This window comes from Meles meles, chromosome 13 (genome assembly GCF_922984935.1).
Source record: "Meles meles chromosome 13, mMelMel3.1 paternal haplotype, whole genome shotgun sequence".
Lineage (NCBI taxonomy): Eukaryota > Metazoa > Chordata > Mammalia > Carnivora > Mustelidae > Meles > Meles meles.
The window spans coordinates 74,503,988-74,517,984 of NC_060078.1; the positions used below are offsets into that span (position 1 = coordinate 74,503,988).

The 13,997-nt window shown below is 43.3% G+C and overlaps 1 protein-coding gene across 1 annotated transcript in view; it reads right to left on the reverse strand.

Annotated features, from left to right (window-relative positions):
* PDZD8 (PDZ domain containing 8) overlaps positions 1–10,742 on the reverse strand; it is an 89,442-nt gene extending 78,700 nt beyond the window's left edge. The window contains exon 1 of the mRNA XM_046026995.1: positions 9,734–10,742. Coding sequence (XP_045882951.1) covers positions 9,734–10,605 — 872 coding nt within the window. The 5' untranslated portion in view covers positions 10,606–10,742. The remainder of the gene's footprint in view (positions 1–9,733) is intronic.
* Between the last annotated feature and the right edge of the window lie 3,255 nt (positions 10,743–13,997).

A 13,997-nucleotide genomic window follows, 5' to 3' on the forward strand; every position in this document is an offset into this window, starting at 1 on the left:
ATTGAGATACCACCTGACACCAGTTAGAATGGCCAAAATTAGCAAGACAGGAAACAACGCGTGTTGGAGAGGATGTGGAGAAAGAGGAACCCTCTTACACTGTTGGTGGGAATGCAAGTTAGTGCAGCCACTTTGGAGAACAGTGTGGAGATTCCTGAAGAAATTAAAAATAGAGCTTCCCTATGACCCTGCAATTGCACTGCTGGGTATTTACCCCAAAGATACAGATGTAGTGAAAAGAAGGGCCATCTGTACCCCAATGTTTATTGCAGCAATGGCTACGGTCGCCAAACTGTGGAAAGAACCAAGATGCCCTTCAACGGATGAATGGATAAGGAAGATGTGGTCCATATACACAATGGGGTATTATGCCTCCATCAGAAAGGACGAATACCCAACTTTTGTAGCAACATGGACGGGACTGAAAGAAATTATGCTGAGCGAAATAAGTCAAGCAGAGAGAGTCAAGTATCATATGGTCTCACTTATTTGTGGAGCATAACAAATAACATGGAGGACATGGGGAGATGGAGAGGAGAGGGAGTTGAGGGAAACTGGAAGGGGAGATGAACCATGAGAGACTATGGACTCTGAAAAACAACTAGAGGGTTATGAAGGGGCGGTGGGGGAGTGGGGGGGTTGGGAGGTTGAGGGACCAGGTGGTGGGTAATGAGGAGGGCACGTACTGCATGGAGCACTGGGTGTGATGCCAAAACAATGAACACTGTTATGCTGTAAATAAACAAATAAAAATAAAAAAAAAAAAAGAAAAAAGAAAAAAAAATTCCAGTACTTCAGTTACATAGCTGAGTTCACTTTGTGAAAATTTATCAAGCATATGCTTAGGGTTTGGACAGTTTCTATCTGCACAGACAGACAGACACAGACACACATACACACACAAACGCACACATATATATGTCAATAAAATTTTACAACAAAAAAAGTTCTGGCATTTAAAGGGGGAACGTGCTTTCTCATATAGAATAGTCAAAGATGGTATTTCAGCAGGGACATGAAAAATGATGGTGTGAGCTCTTTGGCTATCTGTGGGGAAAATATTCCTAAAGAAAAACCAGGAAAGCCCTTGTGATGGGTGCATGCGTGGAGGGTGAGAACAGCCAGGAGGCCGGAACAGACTAAATGAAAGGAAGAGTTATAGAAGATAAGGTCAAAGCTAGAGACACGACCAGGAGTTAAATAAAATGGCGAATGGGATGGGCCTATACAAACTGCTAGGAGGGATATCCATGTTATACTCTTACAAACCAATCTGCAGGGTCACATTTATTATAATACTCCCTCACTGTATTGTTAAGGAAAGAGGGAGAGAAGAAGGAGAGGAAAAGAGAGGAACCTCCTCAGCATGCAAGAGGCCTGAATATGTACCTGAGCAGAGTTAGGTGTATATATCAAACTTAACACTGGGTATATTGGGGGATGGAATTAAAAGAGAGAGGAGTACATTTTCAATTTTTTTATGTTCCTAAACACTATTTGAGCATTTGCAAAAAATACGGCAAACAAAAAACAAAAAACAACCTGAAGAAACAGCAGAAGAAAAACTGAATATCTATAAAGATAAAGGTAGAAGATGTTTATGGTATCATTATTTATATTAGTTAGAAAAATGAAAAAAATCAGTAAGGAACTGGTTCACTTATAGTACTTCTGATCAATGTATTTCTAAAAACCTGTTAAAACAAATGAAGTCAGTATATTTGGAAAAGCAGAGATACAGTAAGTTTTTAAAAAAGGACAAGATGCTAAGAAAGGGATGATCCTGTTTTTATTAATTAATAAAAATTTAGCTTATATGTAAGAAAAAGTATGGAAAAATAGTCCCTGAATTTAACCATTTTAAGATAGTAGGTAGAATTCTCACTCTGGTATTTCATATTTTCTATCTGAATTTTTACAACGAGCTTATCATTCCTTTAAAAGGGGAAACAAGTGTCACCTAGCAAATGTCTGACACATCTTGAGTAATATGTCTGACAGACATAGGACAAGCAATAAATATGTACATTCAATTAGTTACTAAAGGGAAGATACTTTTATTCAGCAGAATCATATATGTGACATTTAATATCACCAATTAGATAGATATTATTTCCATTTCCATTTTACAGATATGGAAACTGAGACTAGGGAAGATAAAGCCTCTTGTTCAAGGGCTCTTGCTTGGGAGAGTGCTAAAGTCAGGTACCTATTACCCCCAAAGCTCTATCAACTGGAATATACAATTTAAGTACTTCCCTATAGCCTCAACCCAAAAGGATAAAATAATTTCAATAATAGTGACAGTCTCTACTTAGCACCTATAGTTCTACTCATCTGAAGATAATTAACACATATTCCTCCATTTTCACTGGCACAAGTACAGTAAGTACGTGGTTTTGTCTTAGCAATCTGACAAGAAACATTTTCAAACTAAACTTCTATAAAACTTGTACTAATAACTAGGTAGTTGCTTTATGACTTTCCAGTGAGGTATGATGTTCTTTGATGCCATGCCAAGTGTTGGTAGGTCCTATGACTCTAGAAATGGAACAAAGGGATTTAATGGCACTGGTTTCCTGGTGACACTGTTCTGAGAAAAGAGAGAATCTGATAGGAAGAAATGTCAGGTCAATATTTAACTTCTAAACATGGTATTAAGTGGCAGAAACTCTATCTTTGAATGTCTAGTATTCTTACTGAACAAACAAGTGATTCAAAAAGCCTCAGCCTGCTATAGGGAATCTTACTAAGAGGAGAAAAAAAGAGAGAGAGAGAGTGACTGGTTACACTTCCTTGGATAGAGAATTTTTAGGAATGCCTGAACCATATGAGTCCTGTATACCTTCTAAGAAGGCCAACAAAATTATTAAAGTGTTTAACATTTAACCATGTTAGTTTTAGTTATACTTATGGCAACAAAGTTGTATCCTTCTGTCTGTGCTTATTACTCAACTTGGAATCTAAGCACCCTAAGTACACTATAAATTTCATGAAATCACATGAAAATTTGTTTATGCATTTTTCTGCAGAGAGCCACATTTCCCATTAGCTTTCCAAACTCCAAAAAGATAAAACGTTCAAAAAAGTACCTTTCAACATATACGTACCTCTGCTCCTTTCTTGTAGGCATTTAAGCATAGTTTTTGTCTTGTTTTTTAGGGTTTTTTTGTTTAAACGTTTAGAACTTTTTTTTTTTTTTTTTTACAAAAGGCCAGACAGTATTTTAGAATCCATGGGTGCCTATGATGTGTCTCATATTCTTCTTCTTCTTTGATTAACTTTAAATGTAAAGTTTAAAAATGTAAAAATCATGCTTAATTCAAAGGACTAACACCAGCTTGTTTTAAAGTAACAGTTGTTTACTTCTACAGAAATAACACAGACTCTTTTTTTGAGAAAGTCACTAACCTCCTCTGAGTCTCAAGTTCCACATCTGTAGATACTAAACTCTCCCACACAGTAGTTTCAAGTATTGTGGCAGCAAGTGTACAGAACTGCCCACACAGTCCCCGGCATATAGTTAGCAAACTGATTTTATTATTCTGGACTGTGCCTCATATGAGAGATCATTAGTGATATTTATAACTCAATATTAAGTATTTGATCAGTGGGTATGCCCCTCCCATATAATCTACTTTATAATGATCGGCTTTGGTTATTTCCAGAAACTAACTGGGGTTTTCCTGGACAGCCAGCAGACATGCACATTACTTATTAGAAACTAATAGTCTCCTCATAATTACTCTTCTTCCTTCAATGTGTCAATCGTTTCAAGGGCAGAGATTTATCAGTATGTTATTTTCCATCTAAAGTGTTATAAATGTCCAAATCACAAAAAAGCTTAAGAAAACCCCACTTGAAAAAAGTAAAACCAGGATTATTGGGAGAATATTTAGGTGTACCAAGGACATAAGGTCACAAAATATACGACACATTCATACTGAGCTCTCCTCTTTCTATTCCTCACAAAACGGAAGGTCTAAATATATCCAAGATGCCATTATAAAGAGGTTCAACTGTTCTCTGTTTTCTCCGGAAAGACTAACCAGCTTAAGAGCATGAACTACATTATAACCATTTTAATCCTTCACCACACCTACCATAACACTAGGTATGCTAGTCTTTTGGGAACAGTTACTGAAAATAAGTATTTCAAAAACAATTTTATTTATCTAAGACAATGATCTTTCAATTCTGTTTCTATAGATACTCATCTGAGAAGCAGGAAAACCAAAGCACAACAGATTTAAAAACTAGCTACTACCACATCATTACTCCAGAACAGCTACAGTGATACAATAATGTCCCTATCTGTACTCTTCCAAACTATCAAAGGTTATATTTCCTACTGATGTTAGTAAGTAAAACTGTAATTCCTACAATCACTAAGGATTTTGGAAGCTATTGTAAAATATTTTCCAACCTAAGACACCCTTTAAGAGTTGTCCACATCAAGTGTATGGAAGAGTTAAGTGAATAGGGCGCCTGGGTGGCTCAGTGGGTTAGGCCGCTGCCTTCGGCTCAGGTCATGATCTCGGGGTCCTGGGATCGAGTCCCGCATCGGGCTCTCTGCTCAGCGGGGAGCCTGCTTCCCTCTCTCTCTCTCTGCCTGCTTCTCTATCTACTTGTGATCTCTCTCTGTCAAATAAATAAAATATTTAAAAAAAAAAAAGAGTTAAGTGAATAAATATACTACAGGACACTTACAAATGATTTTGTCAGCTTTCAGCAGATTCACTTTGAAAGGTTTTGAGACATGATTACTCAAACCATCTATACAGGATGGCTGGGTGGCGCAGTCGGTTAAGCGCCTGACTCTCGGTTTCAGCTCAGAGGATGATCTCAGGGTCCTGAGATCAAGCCCTGTGTGGGGCTCACACCCAGAGCAGAGTCTGGTTGAGATTCTCTCTCCCTCTCCCTCTGCCCCTCCCACATATGTGCTTGCACTCTCTCTCTCTCTCTAAAACAAATAAATCTTAAAAAAAAAAAACTTTATTTCAAATAATCAGTAAAATGAGAAAACTATAATTAACAGTATGAGTAAATGTTTTTCTTCCTCATCTCAGAAGACAAAGAAAAAATAATTCAATTACAAACCACATCATACAGTATGAGGCTTTCCAGACCAAGCCTAATTCAGTTCTCTGAAATTATTGGTATACTTAGAGAAGACATAGGTAAATAAAAACACGCTAAGAAGCTCTACCTAACCAAATACAGTCCAGTCCTTGTCTTTGGTGGGACAGTGGTCCTCCTTGGTCTCTAATCAGCAGGAATATTAAAAAAATTTCCACAAGTAAAAGAACAGTTATGAGGGGCGCCTGGGTGGCTCAATGGGTTAAAGCCTCTGCCTTCGGCTCGGGTCATGATCCCAGGGTCCTGGGATCGAGCCCCACATCTGGCTCTCTGCTCAGCAGGGAGCCTGCTTCCCTTCCTCTCTCTCTCTCTCTCTACCTGCCCCTCTGCCTGTTTGTGTTCTCTGTCAAATAAACAAAACCTTTAAAAAAAAAAAATCTTAAAAAAAAGAACAGTTATGACAAAAATAGCCATATTCAGAAGATATTCCATGAATCTGAAGAGTGACGTTTTCCCTCAAATATTTGTTCCACACGCATTCATCAAATTCAAATATCAACAAATTGATGTCTCCTTATTTGTAGATCAGAGAAGTATTTGTATATAGTTAATAATCCACCTGACATCAAAGCAAAAATCCACCACACTCAACTGAGAAACAGCCACTGTGTACTTAATACCAATGTACTGCAGAGAATGGAAAATGTTTCGAGGGATTCTTAAAAAAACTTTAGGTAGAATGACTTTTTAAAAAAATTCAACATTATATCAAAGTCCTTTATAAAATAAAGTTGCTCAATGAAAGTCCCTTGAAAGATAGTAATGTTTAAAGAAGGGTAATATTTATTGCCCTTTACTATCCAGTACTTCCCATTTTCACTGATTAGCAACAGTATTACTCCCTATTTAGGAAAGATCTCAAATTCATATGATGCCAGGCCAGACAACTACCATTAGCAAGTAGGTGGGGACTATAAACCAGCATCAGAACTTCCTACAGCTGCTACCAGACCTATTTCTCCAACCTGTTATTGCTATAAGGAATGCAGGCCTGGTGCAACAAGATCATCCAACGTTTCCTAAGAGAAGCCAGAAATCCAAACCATGCAAAATCTTCCCTTTTAAAGTATTGGCAATTATGAAACAAACAAACAAAAATACCATGAGGCCGAATAAAAAGTATCTGCAAACAGAATTTGGCCTTTCAGTATGCAACCAGGGGTAAAACAACAGTCTAGGAAGACTGGAACAGTAAAGTCTAGGAAGAGAAGCATCAGTAAGAATCTCAAGTAGGTGACTCCCAAATTCTAAACTTCACCAGACTATTACTCAGATTTCATGATGAAGACGGATTCTCCATGTAATCACAAATATTAGTAGTAATCTTTCTTTCCTAAGACTAATTTTTGGGTTAATTAAAAAAAACAAACTTGGTAACCCCCCCCCCCCAAATACTAGTACTTTAATTTACTATTTTAAAGTATACATTTTAGGGAAAAAATTCAAAACAACATTTGAGGGAGATGAACTTAGAATTATATTAGTAAGACTAAATTATAAAATATGGGAAATGTATAATATAACTCTTAAAAACATTATAATGGTTTACAAACTATATTAGTTGGATAAAATGAAGTGTTAATCATCACAATCCTTAGAAAGCAACCACTTGAACTCCTTGAATCTCTAGATTGAGACATCAGGAACTGGTATTCCTCATAGGCCACCTTCACTTTAGCAACATGAAATGGAAAAATAAATAAAGGGTGGGGAGAAGTAACAACAATGATAACCGGCAAGGTATTTCTGTTATATAATTATTAAAGTGCCAAAGGATCCTAAGACTCAATAGAATTTTCTTTACTGCTTTAGCTCTAAGTAGATTAGATGGCTAAAAAGGATAACCTAGCAGACCTTCTATTTGGAAACAAAATCTGCTGGATTAAAAAAGAAATACTATGTGGGGCAGCACCCAAAGATTTAACCTTTAAAGGATCCGCTCTCAAAATTTCCAATGTAAGAAAAAAAAATCTTTAGTTACACTCTTCTCAGAGTTCTCAGTTGATTTGTAAAGTTACCTCCATATTATGTTATATTGATAGTGTACTTTAAAAAAACAAAAAACAAAACGTTAAGAACAAGGTGACAGAGTTGAATGGAAAAGGTAGCTCTGGCTTTATCAGGGCTGGAATTCACTACATAACAGCTGTGTGACTTTAAGCAAGTTATTTAACTACTCTGAGCACTACTCCCTCGTCTATATAAAAGGGTAAACAACAGTTACTTTAATTCTCATTATGAGAATTGTGATACATCTTAAATGTATTTTAATTCATTCTCTTAACTGAAACCTGAATCTGCTCCACAACATCAGTAGCTTAAAATACTTCTGGCAAAAGAGCTACATAGATAAGAGAACTCAACACTTCCTGGAGCAGCCCATTTCATCTTCACACTCCTATTAATTTCCTTTACTTACCTAAAATCAGCTGCCTAGTTACTTCAACCTTCCATTAATCAATCACATTCTAGTTAAATCATATTAAGTACTGCTAATTCAGTTCTCATTAAACTTTAAGCTCCACAATGGTTGAGGCTGTTCAGTATTGAAGCCCCAACACCTATACAACGATAAGCACATAGCAGGTGTACATAAACATTTGCAGATTAAGTGGTAAGTTCTGGTAGTATTTACTGATTTACCACCGAAATGCCTTCTAATATAAACAGCACAAACGTGCACATTTAACTGAATTCCAAGGCTACATTTAAAAAAAAAAAACAAAACAAAACAGGAGCGCCTGGGTGGCTCAGTGGGTTAAAGCCTCTGCCTTCCGCTCAGGTCATGATCCCAGGGTCCTGGGTCTGAGCCACACATAGGCTCTCTGCTCTGCGGGGAGCCTGCTTCCTCCTCGCTCTCTGGCTGCTCCTCTGCCTACTTGTGACCTCTGTCTGTCAAATAAATAAATAAAATCTTAAAAAAACAAAACAAAAACCAACCCTCAAAATGATACCCAACCTAACTGCCAACTAATTGTTCTTTGCAGAATAATCAATTCTGCAAATAACCTCCCAAATAAGAGCATAGTCATATTTTATTACCTGAAAGTTACCCAGAAAACAGAATACCAAAATCTGTAATTTTTTCTCATTACTCTCTTAGCAACACATTACTATAAATAAACATCTTACTGGTTAGATACCAGAACTCATTTATAATTTAGTCACTTACATTCCAAAGCTTGAAGCATAGGTTTTGCAAAGTATGTTGTTCTTCACAGAATGGGAAACCAAACACGGTAAACAACCAGTTCACCACCCTCTGCAAATCTATGGAACTATATCCATTATAAAGTAAATTTCTCCTGCCACTCAACAGTTTTAAGCTTTCACTCTATTATGCTATTAGCCTAAACAAAACATAATTAGGAAGGCATATCTGCCACATACACAAGTCAATAATCCATCACAAACCCAAACATAAAATATCTCTGGATTACCTGGGTCACTGTTGCTTGATACTTTGGTAGAAAATTAGTGACCCGGAAATTTGCAACTAGAGGACACTAGGTAAGGCAAACACCAGACTGACACAGTTTTATAAGGAAAGACAAATCCAAGAGTCAAGCATTTTAATGAACAGAAAATTAGAGGGCAGAAAGTGACATGAGAAATTCAGCTGATTTTGAAGAAACAGCCATGTATGACCCTTTCCACTCCAACAATTCAGACTAAAGTAGATGAAGCCCCATCCCTACAAAACTTCCTTTCCCCTTCATTTCTTCTATGATATTAAAAACAAACAAACAAACCACCCAAAACAAAAAACCCTTGACCATTAATCAAAACAGTATACTAAGCGAAAATGAAGCCACCACATACAGGAGAGCTTTAAAAAGTTGAAATCACTACCGATCATTAAAATGCCACCTGCAGGCTGATCTCAGGTACTGTGTGAGAAACTTGCAGCCAGAGCTGACACACGAAGGGCAGCATCTAGGTCTGTGCTACAGAACCTACCCCAAAGGGGAAGGTGACATTAACACAAAACCTACAGAGAACTACCACATGTATAGGCTCCCAACTGGCTTTCAATTCGCCGTGGGAAGTATTCCTTTACAACACATACGGCATCTCTGCCCTGAAAGTTGCCAAAGCGCCAACTGCAAAAGTGGCCTGCAGTTGCAAAATACAACAGCCTCGGGCTACCCACACTTCTTTCTCATGCCTGTACTTTGGGTCCAGCAACAATTTCTCAACGTGGTCAAGGTGATGCTGCAAAACCGCCCTCAATGCCGCAACCACATACAAGACCGGTTTCTCACCAGTCCCAAAGCCGACTAGGGAGGCCGGCCGCCCTGCCATTTTCAACGTGCTGCTCCTACCCACGCGGACAGCACCCTGAGTGCCCACGAACACGCGAGAAAGCTTCTGGCTCATACTGATGCCCTCTGGCAGCGAAGAATGTGTGCGCTACTCGCCTCCCTCCCCGGGTAGTGTCCCGCCAGGGCTAGAGAGATCCGTGGAAAAGCAAAGGCTGGGGAGGGGCCTCTGCCCTTCCACGCAGGCGGCAGCACCCCGCCCAGGCCCGGATCCCCGGCGACTAGGTCCCCGCGCCTGCGGCGTGTCATTCCCTCACTTCCCTCCCTCTCACCTGATCTTGTAACTCGGGAGAGTGTGCTTGCGCTTGATGATCTTCTTGAGCTGGTTGACGATGATGGAGGTGAGCTGGGGCATAGGCCGCCCTTCAAACTGGGAGCGCACCTCAAAGTCGATCAGCGGGTCCTCCACGAAGGAGAAGAACCAGTGGGTGAAGGGCACGCGCGTGAGGACGAAACGCAGCCTCCCCACGACTCGGGACAGCTTGACGAACAGGTAGGCGGACTTGCCGAAGACCAGGTCCACGTCGATGGCCAGGTGGAAACCCCCGTTGTACTCCACCTCCGCCTCGAAGGCCAGCTCCTCGGGGGAGGTGGCGGGCAGGGTCTCCCCCTCGGGGCCGTCCGACTCCCCGCTGGCCGAGGGCACCACCGGCCGCAGGAGGCGGATGGTCTTGATAAAGGGCACGGTCTCGCCCAGGAACACGTCCCGCAGGCTCAGCCCCTCCAGCAGGCGCCCGGCCGTCTTGGTCTGCAGCAGCTCCTCGAACTCCACCTTGATCTTCTTGGTGACCCAGCGGCGAGCCAGTGCGGTGTCCCGCAGCTCCCGGAACAGGAACAGGATGGTGGCGTTGAGGAAGTAGCAGGTCTCCCGCGTCGGCGGGGCGGGGGTCTCGAGGGCCGGGGCCGGGGTCGCGCCGCCCTCGGGGGGCCCGCCGCAGGGCTCCTCAGCCCCGCCGCCGCCATAAAGGTACTCCCTCAGGGCCAGGCCCGGCACCGGCTTGATGTAGCGGAAGCCGTCGCCCGCGCGGGCAGCCTCGTCCGGCGGCGGCTCGGGCTGTTTGCGGTACAGCAGCAAGAACTGGGTGAGGAGCGTGAGGAAGGAGCCCAGCACGGCCGACGCCAGAATCATGAGCAGCAGCCCCATCCCGGCACCGCCTCCGCCCGGGCCGCCCGGGCCCCTGCTCCCGCGCCCACAGCGCCGCTCTCTTCACGTCGCCGCCCCCGCTGCCTCCATCTTGAGGACATCGGGCGGCGGGGTTGGGGCAGGCGGCTCCCTGGGCCTCGTTCCGCGGCTCCGGCAGGCGCGGTGCGACGCCCGAGCCCGCAGCGGCCCGCAACTCCTCAGACACTCCGGGACGCGGCTGCTGTGGCGGCGGCAGCCGCGACGGCGGCGGCAGGGCGGAGGGGGCGGAACGGCACTCCCTCCGCCTGTGCTCATTGGACGAACGACGCGTGACGTCAGGGGCGTGCTCGCTCCCGGCGGTGTCGCCTGGCACTCCGCGCCCGGGCGCGCGTACGCGGGTCCCTCTTCACCTCCCCGGCGCCCTTCCAGCCCCGCCCCCCACGCCAACATTCCATTCCCCCGCGGTCCACGTGGCTGTCACTTCTGGAGTCGCCGACGGGATCCCGGGAGATAACCGGGACCGCTGCTGGAGGATAAGGAGGCCGGGTGTAGGTGGTGTGGCGCGTTCTTGATCCCGTCCTCCCGTTACCTTCTGATGCGCCTGCTCCCGCCCCGCTTTTGGCCGCGGTCCCTGCCTGTTACCTCTGCTGCAGTGTGGTTCTTCCACTCGCACCCCTGAGAGATGGGCTGGCAGCGGCTTTCCCTGCAGGGCAGCGCCGCAGAGGAGCTGAGCCGGGCGTTCGGAGACACCCCAAGCCGGGGACAGGACTGAGCTGCCTCAGAGACCGCCGTCGCCGACCGTCAATCCGGCCAGCAGACGCTCTGCGTCTGCGAAGGGTGGGCCTGGGAAGGAGGGACGGAGAAGAACAGCGTAAGATGCAAACTAATTTTACCGGCAAGGTGGATACTCGAGATTTAAATGAGAAGGTAGTAAAAGAGCCGGGAGGAGCAGGGATGATGAGTGAGATGATTTGCCAGATGATTAGAAGATGAATAGTGGCTCACCGTCCAGCTCTTGCAGTGTGTGCTAAGTCCATCTTAGAAAGCTTAGTCCCCACCCATTTTACAGATGCAAACACTGGCACAGAGAGGCAAAGAAGTTGTCTAGGGTCACACAGTGGAGGCTGGTTTGTCTAAAACTAACTCCCAAGCCCTTCGCCACTAATCTGTACCATGACAATGAGATTGCTAGAGTTGGAAGGGATTTTACTGGTTCCCTGGTGCACAGAAAGTGTGAGTTGGGAAGGAGGGTCAGGAAGAACTTGGGATTTTGTACAGGGTAGCACCTGAACCAAAGCCACAGAGTTAATGAATCCAGGTTGCCCAGAACAGTGTTGACTCTCATGTCCTCTGGCTACTTGGTTGTTACATCATAAATGCTTATGTGGCTCTTGCCACTTGGACACCACAACAGTTCTAACTCTAGTCCTACAGAGGTCCGACAGATATTCCCTACTTAAAAGTCAGGAGGACTTTCGGTGGCCCTAAGGGCCAGGGCACTGCCTCTCTCTCTGGCCCTGGAAGATCTTCAAGCTAGCGATCGTCTCAAATCTGGGTGATTCTAGAGCAAAGACAGTTGCATCCCATTTTAACCCAGCTGGAGCAGGTACAGAACTTTGGAACCAGGCCTTATTCCTGTCCAGGTGTGAGACCAGAATGGTTCCTTTACTGGGAGAATGTCAGACAGGTGCTTGCTGAGGACCTGGACTTAAACCCCATATTCCAAATACTATGGAAGTCCAAAACCCTGTTAGGATTTCTGGGAACTCCGATACTGTCTTTACTTGCAGTTGCCTTTGACTCCTGGCTTCTGCTTCAGGACTGCCGTCTCAGTTCTATATGGTTTCAACCCACATGGGAATTGTAGACTTTATCTCAGTTTTGACCCAAAAACTTTATTCATAACTCCTGTGCCACGGTGAGAGAAGTCACTGAAGCCAGAGGTGGGGTGATGCAAAGGAGTAGTTCTTTTACATTACTGGGACCCAAAATCCTCAAGCTGTATACTGACCCATCTTGCATCTTAAAGTACTCCTTAGCCACAGAAAGTTGGTGATCTTCCTGGGAATAAGTAAGTTCACGGTGTGGCACTCTATCTCACAGGCTCCTCCCTCCTCTCCTCTCTTCCTCTCCCCTTCTCACTTCTCAGATTGCCTCTGAAAATCCTGAATCTTCTCAATCCATTATACAGAGTCCCTCCCTTCCCCAGCAAAACTTGTCACTCCAAATCCATGAAGGAGCTCAGCATACCTTTTGGGAAGATAAAAAATTGTTTCCCTGGTGTTAAAAATGGCTAACACTTACTAAACACCTCTAATGATTTTTATTAATTACAGTATTATCATAAATAAAAATATTTTTAGAGAATAGTCTATGTACCAGGCACAGTGTTAAACATCTTATGTGCCTTATTCCTTTTAAAAATCAAAATGTTTGGGGGACCTGGGTGGTTCAGTTGGTTAAGTGTCCCTGCTCTTGATTTCTGCTCAGGTCATGATCTCTGCGTTGTGAGATCGTAGGACTCTGCGCTGGATGTGGAGCCTGCTTAAGATTCTCTCTCTCCTTCTCCCTCTGCCCCTCCCCCGCTGTGTGTGTGTTCTTGTGTTCTCTCTCTCTCTCTCTCAACAACAACAACAACAACATCAAAATGCCCATAAGTGTTGGCCTTATCCAGGTCTGGGGTAATGAGTCTTGCCCCTGACTGGCTGACCCCATTACAACCTACTTGGCCAACCCACTCCATGTTGCGCCCTGCAAAGGTTCACCAGCTTGGGACCTTTGTTTCTTTAGCCTTTTATTTTGCTAGGCCATTTAGCCAATCCAGGGTTTCTTAACCTCTGCAATATCGCTGTTTGGAGCGAGAAGGTCCTCTACTATGGGGGCTGTCCTGTGCCTTGCAGGAGGTGATGTTGTGTTAATAGAAGCTTATTATTTGTAATGGAATTCCCTAGAAGAACATAAATTCAGCAACCTTTAAAAAAAATCAATCCTAGTTCATAGAAATGCAAAAGTCTAAGAACCTTTGGCCCCAGCTCTGAAAATCTATGATTCTGAGTAGGTTTTTGAAGGAAGAAGTTGCATTTAGCCTGCCTGCTGACCTTTTAATGAGTTTTAAATGACATCATTGAAATTAAGCTGCCCCAACAGACTTCATGGGAAGTATCCATTTCATGGGTAAAGGCGGTTGACTCCTGCAAGACGGGATGCTTCTAAGACTAGCATCCTTACCAACTAGAGAGAGGCATGGACCACTTTTGCTGTTCAAGTCTGAATCCTTTATACTGACCATCAAACAGGATGAGAAAGCTAAAGCAGGTGAATATGGAGAGTTTGTGAGTAGCATAAAATATGAATTTGATAAAAATGTTGTAAAATGACTCAAATATCACAAAAGGGGGGGAGCAGAGAGAAAT